This window comes from Aplysia californica, unplaced genomic scaffold (genome assembly GCF_000002075.1).
Source record: "Aplysia californica isolate F4 #8 unplaced genomic scaffold, AplCal3.0 scaffold00291, whole genome shotgun sequence".
In the NCBI taxonomy this organism is placed as follows: domain Eukaryota; kingdom Metazoa; phylum Mollusca; class Gastropoda; order Aplysiida; family Aplysiidae; genus Aplysia; species Aplysia californica.
The window spans coordinates 416,847-430,274 of NW_004797561.1; the positions used below are offsets into that span (position 1 = coordinate 416,847).

At 37.5% G+C, this 13,428-nt stretch overlaps 1 protein-coding gene across 2 annotated transcripts in view; it reads left to right on the forward strand.

Annotated features, from left to right (window-relative positions):
• The window catches only part of LOC101848760 (vacuolar protein sorting-associated protein 8 homolog), a 45,995-nt gene that overhangs the window by 24,266 nt on the left and 8,301 nt on the right, over nt 1–13,428 (forward strand). For both annotated transcript variants that reach the window (XM_013084409.2, XM_035970586.1), the window contains 13 exons: nt 403–448; nt 800–873; nt 1,637–1,671; nt 2,086–2,152; nt 3,237–3,329; nt 5,637–5,776; nt 6,261–6,345; nt 6,841–6,939; nt 8,250–8,389; nt 10,230–10,386; nt 11,500–11,589; nt 11,904–11,967; nt 12,543–12,640. In XM_013084409.2, coding sequence (XP_012939863.1) covers nt 403–448; nt 800–873; nt 1,637–1,671; nt 2,086–2,152; nt 3,237–3,329; nt 5,637–5,776; nt 6,261–6,345; nt 6,841–6,939; nt 8,250–8,389; nt 10,230–10,386; nt 11,500–11,589; nt 11,904–11,967; nt 12,543–12,640 — 1,188 coding nt within the window. The remainder of the gene's footprint in view (nt 1–402; nt 449–799; nt 874–1,636; nt 1,672–2,085; nt 2,153–3,236; nt 3,330–5,636; nt 5,777–6,260; nt 6,346–6,840; nt 6,940–8,249; nt 8,390–10,229; nt 10,387–11,499; nt 11,590–11,903; nt 11,968–12,542; nt 12,641–13,428) is intronic.

The window sequence follows — 13,428 nt, forward strand, 5'->3', positions numbered from 1 at the left end:
GAGATTTGATCCCACGAACTTACAGTTGAGAGTCCGAGAGCCTAACCAAGACCACCAACACAAGAATGTTACTGATATCATTTTCACATTTAGCTGTCAAAATATAAAATTGTCAGAGATAAATTTGTAGGTTCTTTACCTTATTTTGTGATATTATTGAATGATTGGGGATAAAACCGTGTAAAGCAGCTCATAAAAATTATGTTTTGGAAAAGTGAAAAAAAGTTGTACTTCTTTAGTTAGTCACTCCAATTAACTACTTTATCCTTCTTGCTTACAATGACCTTTAAAATTACTTGTAATTTCACCTTCAGTGTGCATGTTCATGTTCATAATAGTGTCAAAAAATGTTACTTAGTGATGATAAAGTCACTTTTTTCCAACGTCTGTTTGCGGTCTCAGGTGTTCCAGTGTCTGACCTGTCTGCACACAGCCAAGCATCATGAAGGTAGGGCCTTACACTCCTCCGAGCACCGTGCTAAGTATAGAAGGATCAGAAACTTGTCTGAAGAACTTGTTGGTGCAAACTTGGTTTGCTTATCGATTAAAGGAAAACATCATTGGGGTGAATTTAATCCAGGGTCATCAGTGACATAGCCCAGCATGATACAAACTGAACTAATGGCACGTCAACTACTTTTTTTTCTTTTGTAGAAGAATCTCTGTTTTTCTGTCTGACAATATTCAGTTCTGTGTGTGTGTGTGTGTGTGTGAAGTATATAGTAGGAAAGTTGAGTCTCAACTGCATTGCATGTCGGATGTATTCTGTTAATTGATACGCTTTCCTTTTCTTTTCCAGATGAGCCTGCATATCCATACCTGCGCACTCTCCTAAAGTTTGACACTCGAGAATTCCTGAATGTTTTGGCTCTCGTAAGTTGCATACTTAGCTCCGCACCATGCAGTTTGTCATTCTAATTGTATTTGTAATGCTTTCTTTTTTGGAATATCCCCATTGACACAATTTAGATCATATTATCGGAGGCTGGCTTCTGACCCTGCTTGTCAGGGCCAATCCAAGCTGAGAGAGATACAACATTCCATCAAAATGACCAAAATGCTCGAGAAAAATTTCTTTCCGCCTGGGAGTCGTAAGCTGGGTCTTCTGTTTATGACAGTAACGTGCCTTACCACTACTCCACAGACGCTGGTCAGATTCTATTCGAAAATAATGTTTGTTTGCAGTCGTTTACACCCTCTTTTCTTCTATTTTTTTCCTGACTTGTTCATTCAGTCTTCTAATGATTGTAACAGTTTATTTACCTGCATCTCTTGTTTGTGTGGACAGTTGGATCATGCTGCTGGAAAGTCCTACTTCTTTATTTCTCTCATCTCTGTCCTGAGGCTTTACCTTTTCCAAGACATTTTTAAGAGTCTGTCATTTTTTTTTCAATGTTCTTCTCTTTGCTCAAACAATTTTAAAACAATATTCTTTATCTGATGGGATGAACAATTTTTTGGTTCGTTTTGAATTGGTTCAACATGCATTTTAAAGAATGTTTTTCATCTCAACTTTTGATTTTCTTTGATTTATTTCATTACTAGATGATGTAGGCCTATCATTGCCAGTAAACAGTGTGATTCTTTGTGATCAATATGCCATAAGTCCTCAGTTTGTATTCTTGTTGCTTTCCAGGCCTTTGAGGAGCCAGAGTTTAACAGTGAAGAAGGGTAAGGTAGTTTAATCGTACTATTTCCCTTGTACTGTGTATGAATGACTGAGATTATCAATCGACCTTGTTGATTATTTTATACGTTCCAAGATTTTTCATTTTGTGAGTTTCATGCTTACTTGATTTTATTTTCTTTGAACTGTACATAGAACTTCAAATGTGAACCAATTTTTATGAATTTTAAGTTCAATTGAGTCTTAACTCTGCTGTGAATTGGGCAGACATTTCAGAGTTTCAATTTAGCTGCAGTTGTGTATATTTCCTCCTTTCTTTGCCTCAGTATTTTAAGCAATGTTCGTTGTCTGTCTAATGAAAGAGTGACAGCTATTTTTTTATATTGAGTCTAGCTTTCCCGTTCTAACCAAGTCCCATATTTCTTAGTCTGAATATGTTTTTGCTTTCCCAAATGCAGAATTCAAAAGCGTCAGCGTGTGGTGGACATTTTACTTCAAGTCATGGTTGAGAGTGTTGGTTTCACAGTAAGTGTATCATTTTTTTTACTTCTTTGTTTTAACTTTTAGTTTTGCTAAGTCCCAGCTGAATCAATGCCGGAACAGGGACTATGGCCTTGTAGCGCATATCGACTGCTCAGTCGAAAACTTCGTCATAGGTCCCCAGACCTGTCAACTACTCTGATTTTATTGTAATTGCTTCGATATTTTTATCATTTTGAATGACTCCGACGGAATATGCGAAACTCCGATTTTTTTCCCGAGCCGAGAAAACTCGGCCTAATGTGGATCGGATGTCTCATTGATTAAAAAAATTGGCCAGGAAAACCCTTAACCCGTCACCCGCTCGCGGCCTGATCACGCTGTTGGTCTACAGCACACAACATGTGAACCTAGTAACGCGCTTGCTGTGGATCTACGTCACACAGCCCGGAGCGGGAACCGCCCATACTGTATAATTATGTACACAGATGGCCTCAACCTCTACTATGGAAACCTTTTGTCCACGAACTTTGATGGGTCAGGTTTAAAAACAATAGCCAATCAGATTCCAACTTTTATTCCGGGGGGAGCGTGCCTAATTACTTCGTCACGTGACGGCTATTTTTTTATATTGAGTCTAGCTTTTCCATTCGTCACAAACAACGAAAGTGACGCTATCGCAACAAAAAAGTCCGGATGTTAAGTTAGATGCTCCTTTTTTTTTCTTCACACTCCTTTTTTTTCCCATGAAAAATCCTATTTTTTTCTGGTAGAGGTTGGCAGGTCTTGTTCACTTTTCAAAGTGGCATATGGTGGAGTCTTACAAGAAGCAGTCAGTATGAAAGCTTCTTTCCAATGAATATTTGGCTGTTGAAGAGAAAACATAAAGTATCCTTCAAATGTTTCCGTCCTGATTCAGTTTGAGAAGCAAGGTCAGTTTCATTTTTCAGGCTAATTTGCTTCATAAAAAAATCAATATTTTGGTACCTAAATGTGGCAACAAAATGAAAAGGAAGGACACCAGATGTGGTTTTTGTACAAGCCTAAAAGTGTTTGAAATGATTGTGCCATAAAAATGTAATGTTGCAGCAATATCATTATCTCCAAGTATGTTTTTCCTCCTTGACAGCCTACACAGATTGGAATCCTCTTCACCTTCCTGGCCCGCCAGATGGCACGACACGAGAACACCATCGTGGTCAACAGGGTACTATTTGAGCAGGTGAGACTGATATTTCTTTGATGGTTGATCATATGGGCATAAATGGTTACAATCCGTCTCATTTCGGTTTGGCATTTTATCAGGTCAATATTATAATATCTGATCAGTTTATGTATTGCCTTGGAATAGACTCATTCAAATTTGTCTTTCTTTTTTTTTTTGTGTCACATTTTTTTTCTGTTCAAATTGAAATGGACTTGTTGAAATATTTTTTTTACTTGCTTCAGCAAGTGAAAAAATAAAATCAAGAATATGTTTTTTTTCTTCTTTTTTTTTGTCTGACCTTTCTTGATTAAAACAAAAAGTACCTTTCTTTCTTAATTCGATTTCAAAATTAATTTATTAATCAATTTATTAATTGCCAGTTATCCTGTATAGAGTGCTTTTTTGTGCTTTCTGATTGTTTACTCTTTTGTATTGCCAAGTGCTTTGTTTTGAAATGACTTACACTGTAGGACTTTTTATCCCTCTCCATCTAAGTCAAATCAGTGCAGCAACTATTTGGAGCAAGCTAGTTTTATCTGTTTGGGAATGATATACAAGTTCAGACCTCAATTGAAGCCAAGGCAGCTTCTCGCACTAGGTAGAACCTGTACAAAGTTTGAGACCGACCAGCAATGGGAATATTCCTTTCTGAAGTACCTATCATGAGAAGTTGTGAGGTGCAGATGTTTACCTGAGAAGATTTAAGCTTCATTAAAAACTACATACTGTCATGGTTTTGTCCAAAGTTAATTTTTTTCTATTTTGGATACGAAAAAAACATGCTTATTTGATTAAAGTTGATTACTCAGGCCAATCAGAAAACAAGATTTTAGGGGTTAATTTATTGGCACCTTTTTTAACGAAGATCATAAATGAAGACATATGTGAGGGTGCCTTGATGATATTTACATTTGGCCTTGGTATGACTTCACTCATTCCGGCCCGAACAATGTAGTGTGTGTTGATAGTGCGACACCCATTTGTGCTAACAACACAAGTTGTATTGACTGGTATATCGCCCAGTACTAATTTTTAATACTCAAACTATGTCTTGAACAATCAAGAGAAGTTGCTGCAATTTTTTTCCACTCTTAGTTTATTTTTCATTTGTTTGTGTACAATTTTATTTCATGGCTTCTGCCATTTTGGTAATGGTAAAATTAATGTTGGCAAAGTCTGTCAGAATGCACAGGCCTAGTGAAAGAGTTGACTCCATGTAGCTTGCGGTTGGAAATGCTGTGTAGGTGATCAGCTGTCAGCGGTCAGTCAGACTCCTTTGCAACAACATTGGATAATTTCTACCTATTGCCGAAAAGAGGTCTCTCTTATCGAGAATTCTTTCATTAGATGAAGAACTACCGAAATAGGTTCATTTGTTTTTGATTTATGACCTATTAAGTGACATGCATGTAACTCTCAGGTTTTATACCAAAAGAGGGCTCGGCATAGTAAGAAAACCCCCTTCAGGAGAAAAAGAGTTATAAGTATTCATATGACCTAAGAGCATGCATCAGAATACCATTCAGAACTAACCCCCCCCCCCCCCCCCCGGGGCGATGCCACTGACTGAAATGTCTTTAGGCCATTCCCAAATGGGGGACATATCTCGTTCTAATGCACAGTAGAATTGTAAATGGGCTGATCTAACAATGTCGTGCTCATAATTGTGCCTGAACTACAACATGACACTGCTGCTTTTTCTTTCCTAATCCTTACTATCGTCATTTTGCTCTACTTCTTTTGTATCTTTGTCACTCTCTTGTGACCTGCTATTTCTGGGGTGCCTTGATAGTCGAAGCAGACTTTGTGCTGTTGAAGCTAGAGAGGTGATCAGAGTAAGTCTGATTCCCTATAAGGACTTCTCTGTTGACATCCACCTCGTGGCGCTCATATTACCTTATGCAGTTGCGAGCACCGTAAAACGTCTACTAAAACAAACCAATGAGAATTACAGTCAGAATACATGTATTGAGTATGTATCTAGCTTAACATTATTATTGTTTATATTACTGTTCATTTATATTATGCATGTGACTGTAAGCCTGTTTGTGAATGCAAGCACACTGTGTGTGTGTGTGTGTGTGTGTGTGTGTGCATGTTTGTGTGTGTGTATGTGTGTGTGTGTGTGTGTGTGTGTGTGTGCGTGTATATGTATGTGTGTACTTGGTGAAACACCAAACCAATGTGCCAGGATCAGAACAATAAAGATGTATAGATTGTGAAGCGCTTAGAGCTTGCTGTTGAGCGGGGATTTGCACTATGCAAATGCTATCTATTATTATCTTATCTTATCTGAACACCATGACAATACTTTTCCCTCAGGTTCTGGAGTTCTTGGCCAACCCGGAGGACGAGTCTCGCCACGAGGAGAGACAGCAGGCCCTGATGGAGCTACTGCAGGCTGGGGGGCTGGCTCAGTTCAACGAGGGCAGGCTCCTCAGTCTAGCTCACACTGCAAAGTTGTGAGTGGCCTTGGCTTCTTTTTCTTCTTAACAAAAGGAGCGATCCTTGAGGACCATTTTCTATGTTTTTTGCCCGAGATCAAATCTAAGTACACTTATAAGTTAGGCATAGTTAAATCTCTTGATTCGCAATTTTATTTTGGCGTAGCTACAGCGGTTGCTATGGAAACAGCCGCCATCTTGAAAATGTACAATGAATTTCAAATCCCTAAGGCTTTCTTATTTACTGACCAAATTTGACCAAATGCTGTTACATGCAGGGGGCCCGGGTTTGATTTTGGAGTGGGGAGAAATTTTTATGAAGTATCTTGGTCTTTCTGCTGGGATGTCGTATCTTTCTCAGCCGAGGTTGGCTCTGACAGGCAGAGCTGGAAGCCCACCTCCTAAATGATCTGAATTGTGTGGATGGAGGCAGAAAAACACCTACATTTAAAAAAAGACTTCAGCACCTTGTGCATACAATGATCATGTTTTGTGTCCCCAGCTATCGTGTTTGTGAGTACCTGTATGAGAAGAAGCGTTCTTACGACAAGATCTTGACCTGCTACCTAAGGGATCCTGCACGTAGAGTGAGTTTTTCTCATAATGTTTCTGATTGCTTTTATTCCAATTATAATCTACACTTATGGCATATTGCATTGCTAGTCCATCAGAAAGACAATCTGAGGGAAATATAGGAAGTCCAGTTTACCAACAACATTACACAAACTTTGTTTGTTGAAAAAGCTGACTGTGCCTCATATTTTTAGGTTATATTCTGTGTGCATCAATGCTTTGACAATGTTGTGGTAGTGAGCTTGAGTAAGGAGAGAAAGAGGTGGACAGACATAGAGGCAGAAACAGACGGAGGGTGCTAGGGGTGAAAGGGGGGTGGGGAAGTCCTGTGAAATGTATGGTGTGTGGGTGCGTGCGTGCATGCATGCATGCGTATGTGTGTGCATATGTGTATGCATGCCATGCAGTGGCTTGTATTTCATGCTGCAAAAGCAGGTGAAAGAAGCATACTGCCATCTTTTTATCAGTGAGGTGTTATCTTTTTTTTCCCCAATGTGTTTCCTCCTCAGTACCATGTGTTCAACTACATTGACAGCATCATGCAGAGCCCATCTTGTCTGCCCGAGGAAAAAGATGCGCTCAAAGCTGAGGCTCTGAAAAACTTGGAGGTGAGATGTAGGGCTGACGTGTTATTTAGCATATACATGTATTGCCAGTTGTTTTTTGATTTTGCTGGTTTCTAGTTACTGGGTTGAAGATGTGGTATCATCACAGTCCAATTTCATCCATTGTTTGTCCTACATCTTTTATTCTACCAAATAGTTGGTGTGTAGATTTTTCACTTGGTCTGCCATGTTACTACCTTGTCTTTATTTTTTGATAATGTAAAAAGAAAGGCTTCATTTTCAACATGTTTTGTAGTCAAAGAATTTGAATAAGATTTACTTTTGCAAGATAAGGGACATAAGAGCTCTGTTTTGGATAAGGTACTATATAGAAAATAGAGGGAAAATAATTTTATGTAGAAGTTTTTCTGCACATTTTTTGTTAATAGTGTTTAGGGTTCTTGATGTTGATGTCTGAACATAAAATTTAGAGATCACAACTTTCCATCATCTATGAAATGTGTTGTAGCTTTGGAAAAAATATGCAAAAGATGCTCAGGGTATCTAGTTATAGACCCACCTTACCTGATATTGTTTGAAAGTTAATTTTTCTCTTCTTTTCAAATGTGAACACCACGTTGTTTCATCATAATATTAGCTAGAAATATTGCCTTCATTGAAAAAATGTTTTTCTTAACTTTGCACTGAGAGTAGTTCCTTACCTAAAATTACCATACCTTGGTCTAAGATTGCTATATTATTATAGTTGAATGTTAACTGTGGCTGGCATGGAAATAAGCATTTTATTTTGCTTGCTCTGTTAAAAATGCAATAAATCATGATGTACCTAGTGTCATCTGTCCCTACACCTACACATGACAGGGGCACAGTTTTGTTATTCTAATTGTCCCGTGTCCAGGACTTGGTGAGCCTTAACTGCTCTTTATCAAATTACGGGTGGATATGTATTTGAAAGAATCGTTATACATTGAATGGGCCAGTATACATGAAGCGTTAATTTAAATCTTATTTTATTTCAAAGTGTTTAGAGCCACCAGAGAGTGGGAGATTTTGAATTGATTTTTATTATTTTTGTTATTATTATTATTATTTATTATTATTATTATTATTTGTATTTGTATTTGTATTATTATAATTTTTATTATTATCACTATTATTTTATTATTATTATTATTTTTATTGTCATTATCATTATTATTGTTATTATTATTATTATTATTGTTATTGTTATTGTTTTTAATATTATCATTATTGTTATTGTTATTACTATTGTATTATTATTATTATCATTATTATTGTTATTATTATTGTAATTGTTATTGTTATTATTATTACTAAATCTCTGTGGCCAGGACTTGGTGAGCATTGACTGCAAGCAGGCGGCAGGGACGGTCCTCTCGTGTCTGACCAGCGGTCTACTGGAGGTGCTGAACAAACTGAAGGGGAACAAACAAGTACTGTTTGACTTCCTGCAAGGTGTCATCACATACAGGTCTGTCAGGACTGCTTACTGGTTGTTTTTTTTTCTAGAAAATGTGCAAAATTGTTTAGGTTTACCAAAGAGTCTACATAATAAGATGGGCCACTTCTCTCTTTGAGCCAATTAAAAAAGTGTCCTCAAAATTCGGTGGCGCCCTCTTCGCAAAAGCGCACATTTAGCGAACAGAGTTATCCCACTTGAGTTTAAAAAATCAAAGTGAAACTAGCAAGTTTTTGAATGAATTTCGGAAGAACGCTTTTTTAAAATGGCCAGGCTGACAAAAAACCTCTTCCGGAGGAAAGGGTGATTGTTTTCTTCGTTTAATTTGACTTTAGAATGAAAGGCGAGAGGTCATTAAAATTTAAGAAAACTAAAACTCCGTACTGAACGAACCCGAACTGCTGATGAACAGCAGTCGATCTGCGCACGTAAGGAGGTGCTATTCCTATTCTTCTTCTGGGAAAACGAAAGAGAGCTTCAAAACAGACTGCAGCGCCATCTGAAGCAAAGAGCATACTTCCTGCGGACACTTTTTTGGCTGAGTGGCCCATCTTGTTATTTACTATCTTTGGGTTTAATACCCCTTTCAACACTGTAAGGTCATTTAAGAGGCAGTGTTTTTGTCTTAATATGTTGGTGGTTGGCGGTTACTCTGATGTGGTTTGCTTCTTCTTTCCTATCAAACATCTATCATCTTTATCTCCCCTCCTTTTTTTTCGTGTTTGTTACTCTCTTGTAACACCTCTTATCTTCGGCACTTATATGACCTTATTGTGTTGCAAGTGCTGTAAAACACTTACTAAAACTAAAAGTCAGCTGGCTCTCCGTTAGCTCATTTGGTATTATGCTGGGCTATAGAGCAGATGGACCTTGTCCGAATCCCCAATGGAAGGTTCTTGAACTTGGGTTTTATTGGGGAGGTTTTACTGCTCACCATCCATTTAGCGTTCTCCAGTCAGAGATTGATGTTCTGTGAACCTTTCAGTGTTGAAAGGGAACTTTTGCAAAAACCACTATAACAACTGGTGCCTGCGCCTGTAGTGTTATGATTTGTCTCTTTACCTTGCGTGCAGATTACATGAGTTCTATTAATACCTGGGGAAATTTGATTTGTCTTGTATTTTCTCTCAGTTTTGCTCAGGGGTGAATTCAGAAGGAATGTACATGATAAGAACAGAGCTTCATTTACATCACTTGGATAAAATATTATTTTGTTTGTTAATTATGATAGAGGGTGTGGTGGCGGAGTGGTTAGTGCGCTCGTCTTCAAAGCGGAATGTCCAGGTTCGAGCCTCGATTCGGACACAGATTTTTTTCGCCCCCTCCTGCTCACCCAGCAGTAATCGGTACCTGACTTCGAGTTTGGGAAGTAAAGGTGGCATGGAAAGGAACTGGCCACCCTACCACAATATGCCGAAGGCCCAGGAAGTTGTCTCACTAGCAAGGCGATCCCCAATGTCCGGATCGGATTCGGGAACAACTTTACTTTTTAAAATTATGACAGTGGAGCCATGAAAGTTCAATCTATGATAGAAAATTAATTATACTACCATCAAAAGATGATATGGTTACAAGTACAAATAAAATGGACTCCAAAATAGTGTAGGGTCAAGCAATAAAGGGGTTGACCTTTGCTGTAAACAAATATCTTTTAAAGATGACTAACTTTGTAACATTAAAGACAGATCATGTGGAATAAAGGTATAGAATATAGTAGTGTTAGGTAGAGTCATAGAAATGTATTAATGTGCTGTGATTTCTAACCCTTGTAGAAAATAGAAACAGTGTAAGATAAAGTTATGAAATTACCTTAGTGTGTGTCGATTTCATATTTCTCTATACACGTTCTCAGGGATGCCCAAAGCAGCGCGCTCAAACCGGAGAAGCAGATACATCTTGAGCCTCAGGTGCTGGAGCTGTATGTTGACCTTATGTGTGAGTTCAAGCCTCAGGAGGTCTGTAACTTCATCAAGATGAATGAGGGATACCGCCTGGAAGAAACTTTACAGGTATTATCCTTGTTGTTTCTACAAGGGAATTTGTACGTGGGTTTGTTGCACTCCTACCATATACTCTATTAAAGCGGAACTCACCAATTGCATTTTTTTTTTTTTTTGCCGTTGAAGAACCCCAATCAGATTTCGCATAATATCTAATTTTTTTTTCTTGAATACCTTTTCAGTCTGGTCATATGCGACCTATCACTCATGATGTGAAAAGCGTGTATTTGCAATAAATGTTTATTTCCTCTGATCGGTTGCTATGTAATCTATCTGCTAGGGTTCTGGAGGATCCATTTTTTCCTGAAACTCGAATTTTTGGGGAGGATTCTAAGGAAAATTCCTGTCTTTGGTTGCGGAGTGGTTTATGGGTCTGGTTTGATGATCCGTCTGGCATGGTCTGTTCCTTCTTCTTCTAGGCGTCTTGTTAGTCGCCTTATTATCTTTATCTGTTTTAGGTTGTTGGAGGGTACGACTTGTAGGTCTAATATGTTCTGTTCTTTCCCTCTGTTGCTTCTGTCTTTCTTTCTTGCTTTTCTCCAGCACTAAATGCTTTTCTTTACTCAAACAAATGTCATCTGTTCCTAGCCAAATATAATGCTGTTTTTTTGTCACTGAATCCAAAACTCCTTTTGAAAGTCTTTGTTTGGTTAATTGTCTAGCTCTGTTTATAGACAGCTGAGTCAGATGTTTGCTTAAAAAGCCAGTAATTTTTAAATGAGATAATAAGTTACAGATACATGTAAAGTTATCTTCTTTTTTTTTTTTTTTTGAAACCAGTGTATTCTTTTTTTTCCCTAGGGTTTGTAGCTGTAGTTGGTTTGTTTTTTAAACAATTTTTTACATTTTTGACTTTGGTTCAAAGCTCCATGTTGTGTTTACTAGTACGTAAGAATGTTGAACTGACTTTGTATATATTTCATTTCACTATTTATTCCAGATTCACCTTTTTTAAAAGGGGCGATAAGAGGGCCCGACTAGCCTGTCCTGTTTCTGTTCTTTCCCTCTGTTGTTTCTTTCTGTTTATCTTATTTGTTCCTGCTCCTAATAGCCGTTACCGTGTGAATGTTCTTTTTTCTCCAGTCAGAACTGTTGTTTTTACCCCTCTTCCTCTGTCTCCAGATTGTGCGGAAACACAAGGCATGGGAGGCAACTGCCTACCTGTTGGAAAAGGCAGGAGATATACAAGGGGCTTTCAGGATTTTGTTAGAGGTAGGTATGACAAAGTTTATGATATGGTTTATTTTTCAGTGCACAAAGCTGAAATTGAAGTCTTTTTTCTTTCGATAAATCTCAGAGAAATTTGCCCTTGTAATTTGCTTTGTTCCCATGGATTTATTTGACTGAAGTTCTTGTCAAAAAGTCTAATGTTAAAAATGAAGGCTCAAGAAAGTACACCCCTCCACCTATATTTTGGTGATAAGAGTATTTATAGAGAGCACATGATCTTTTAGGGTGTATTAATCCTTCTAGTTTTTTCAGTTATTTTGATGTTGATTGTTTATTGAATCCCTTTCATGTTTCAGAATTTACAGAGTAATTTGAAGAATCTGAGTCAACAACTGACAGAGCAGAAGGCCGATTCTGCAGGTATTCATTTAAGGAAACAAGTAAAATTTAAAACAATTAAAATGAGATATGGTAGGATGCATTTTGTCCTATCAACTGTTGGGATGTTTGAATAGAAAAGGTTCTTGTATCAGGTATTTTTTTAATGGGTCTACTAGAGGTGTGTTGGTAATTGTCTCAAAATGATTTTTAAAAAACAAAAAAAAACTCACTCGTACATTTATTAAAAATATGTTTTAGAAATTTGGTTTATGAAAGCGTCTTCATGTGGGACTGCCCATTCATTATATTCTTACTATTGCTCATTTTCAACTATTTTGAATTCTCCTTTACTTCATAGGGTGAGTGTATTTGAGAAAGAATCGGACATCTTACTTTAAAAAAAAAAAAGAAGAATGAATTTTATAGCCTGTCAGTAATTTTGTGTCCCTGTTTGTCATGTAGAATTTCATATGAAAAGGGTTAAAACGTATTTTTGTCATGACAGAAACTTGATGTTTTAGCTTGGAAATTGATTTTAAAGTGTAGTAGCGTACACAACTTTTTGATTTTGCTCAAGTTGCATCCCCCCCCATCTTTGCTTTCTGTTTCCCCAGGAGTGATGGTGCTTTTCTCCAAAGCAGAGACCCAGCTCTTTGTGGTGGTTCAACTGTGCCAGAGAAACTCGGGCAAAATTGATGAGGCCGCCAGGGAGGTCAGTGGCCGTCGTCCTTCCCGTACATTTCTTTCCCTTTCTTTTTCCAGTCTCTGTTTTTTGTCTGTCTCGTCTTACTTTTCAACGTCTGTCCTGAAAAAGCCTGAGTAGTCTTACTTTTCTTCAAAAAAATATTCCTTCTATATTGTGATGTTCAATAACTTTTCTTTAATTTTGTTCTGATTTCATTGAGAAGGAGAGGCTGAGAACTAGGTGTCTTGAGACAGTGACTTTTTTTATTAGGATTTTTTAATAGCTATAGCTTTTCTTTTGCTTAATTCAGTTGCAAGCAGCGTAAAATACTTACAAAAAAAAAAAAAAGAAGGAAAACTGTATTCTGATTCCAGTGAGAGTGAAGAAGCTATAAGAACTGATTAGGTATCTAGTGACAGTGATTTTTTTTTCTGTATAGATAATTAGCGATGAACTACTTTGACATTTTGAACCCTTCTTTTCTATATTGTAAGTTGGGAGTTGAACTGAAGCGTGCTCCTGCCATAGTTCGCTAAGTTAAAAAAAAAATAGTTTTTCAGTAAACAGCTTTATCTTTATCACTTTCATTAAGACGGCCTTACTCTTTGTTTTCTGGTGTTTACAATATTTTTTCTCCTAATAGCAGTCACATTTTTATTAGAATGACAAAATCGTCACTTACAATAAATTGTCATTTACGACTGATTATACCTGGTCTTTTGACACAATCTGGCTAGAGGATTCAGACCAGGGGGAGTAGATTTTTTTTCTTTGAATTTTGTTTCACCTCTCTCTGGCTCGTGAGGAGAGGGGGC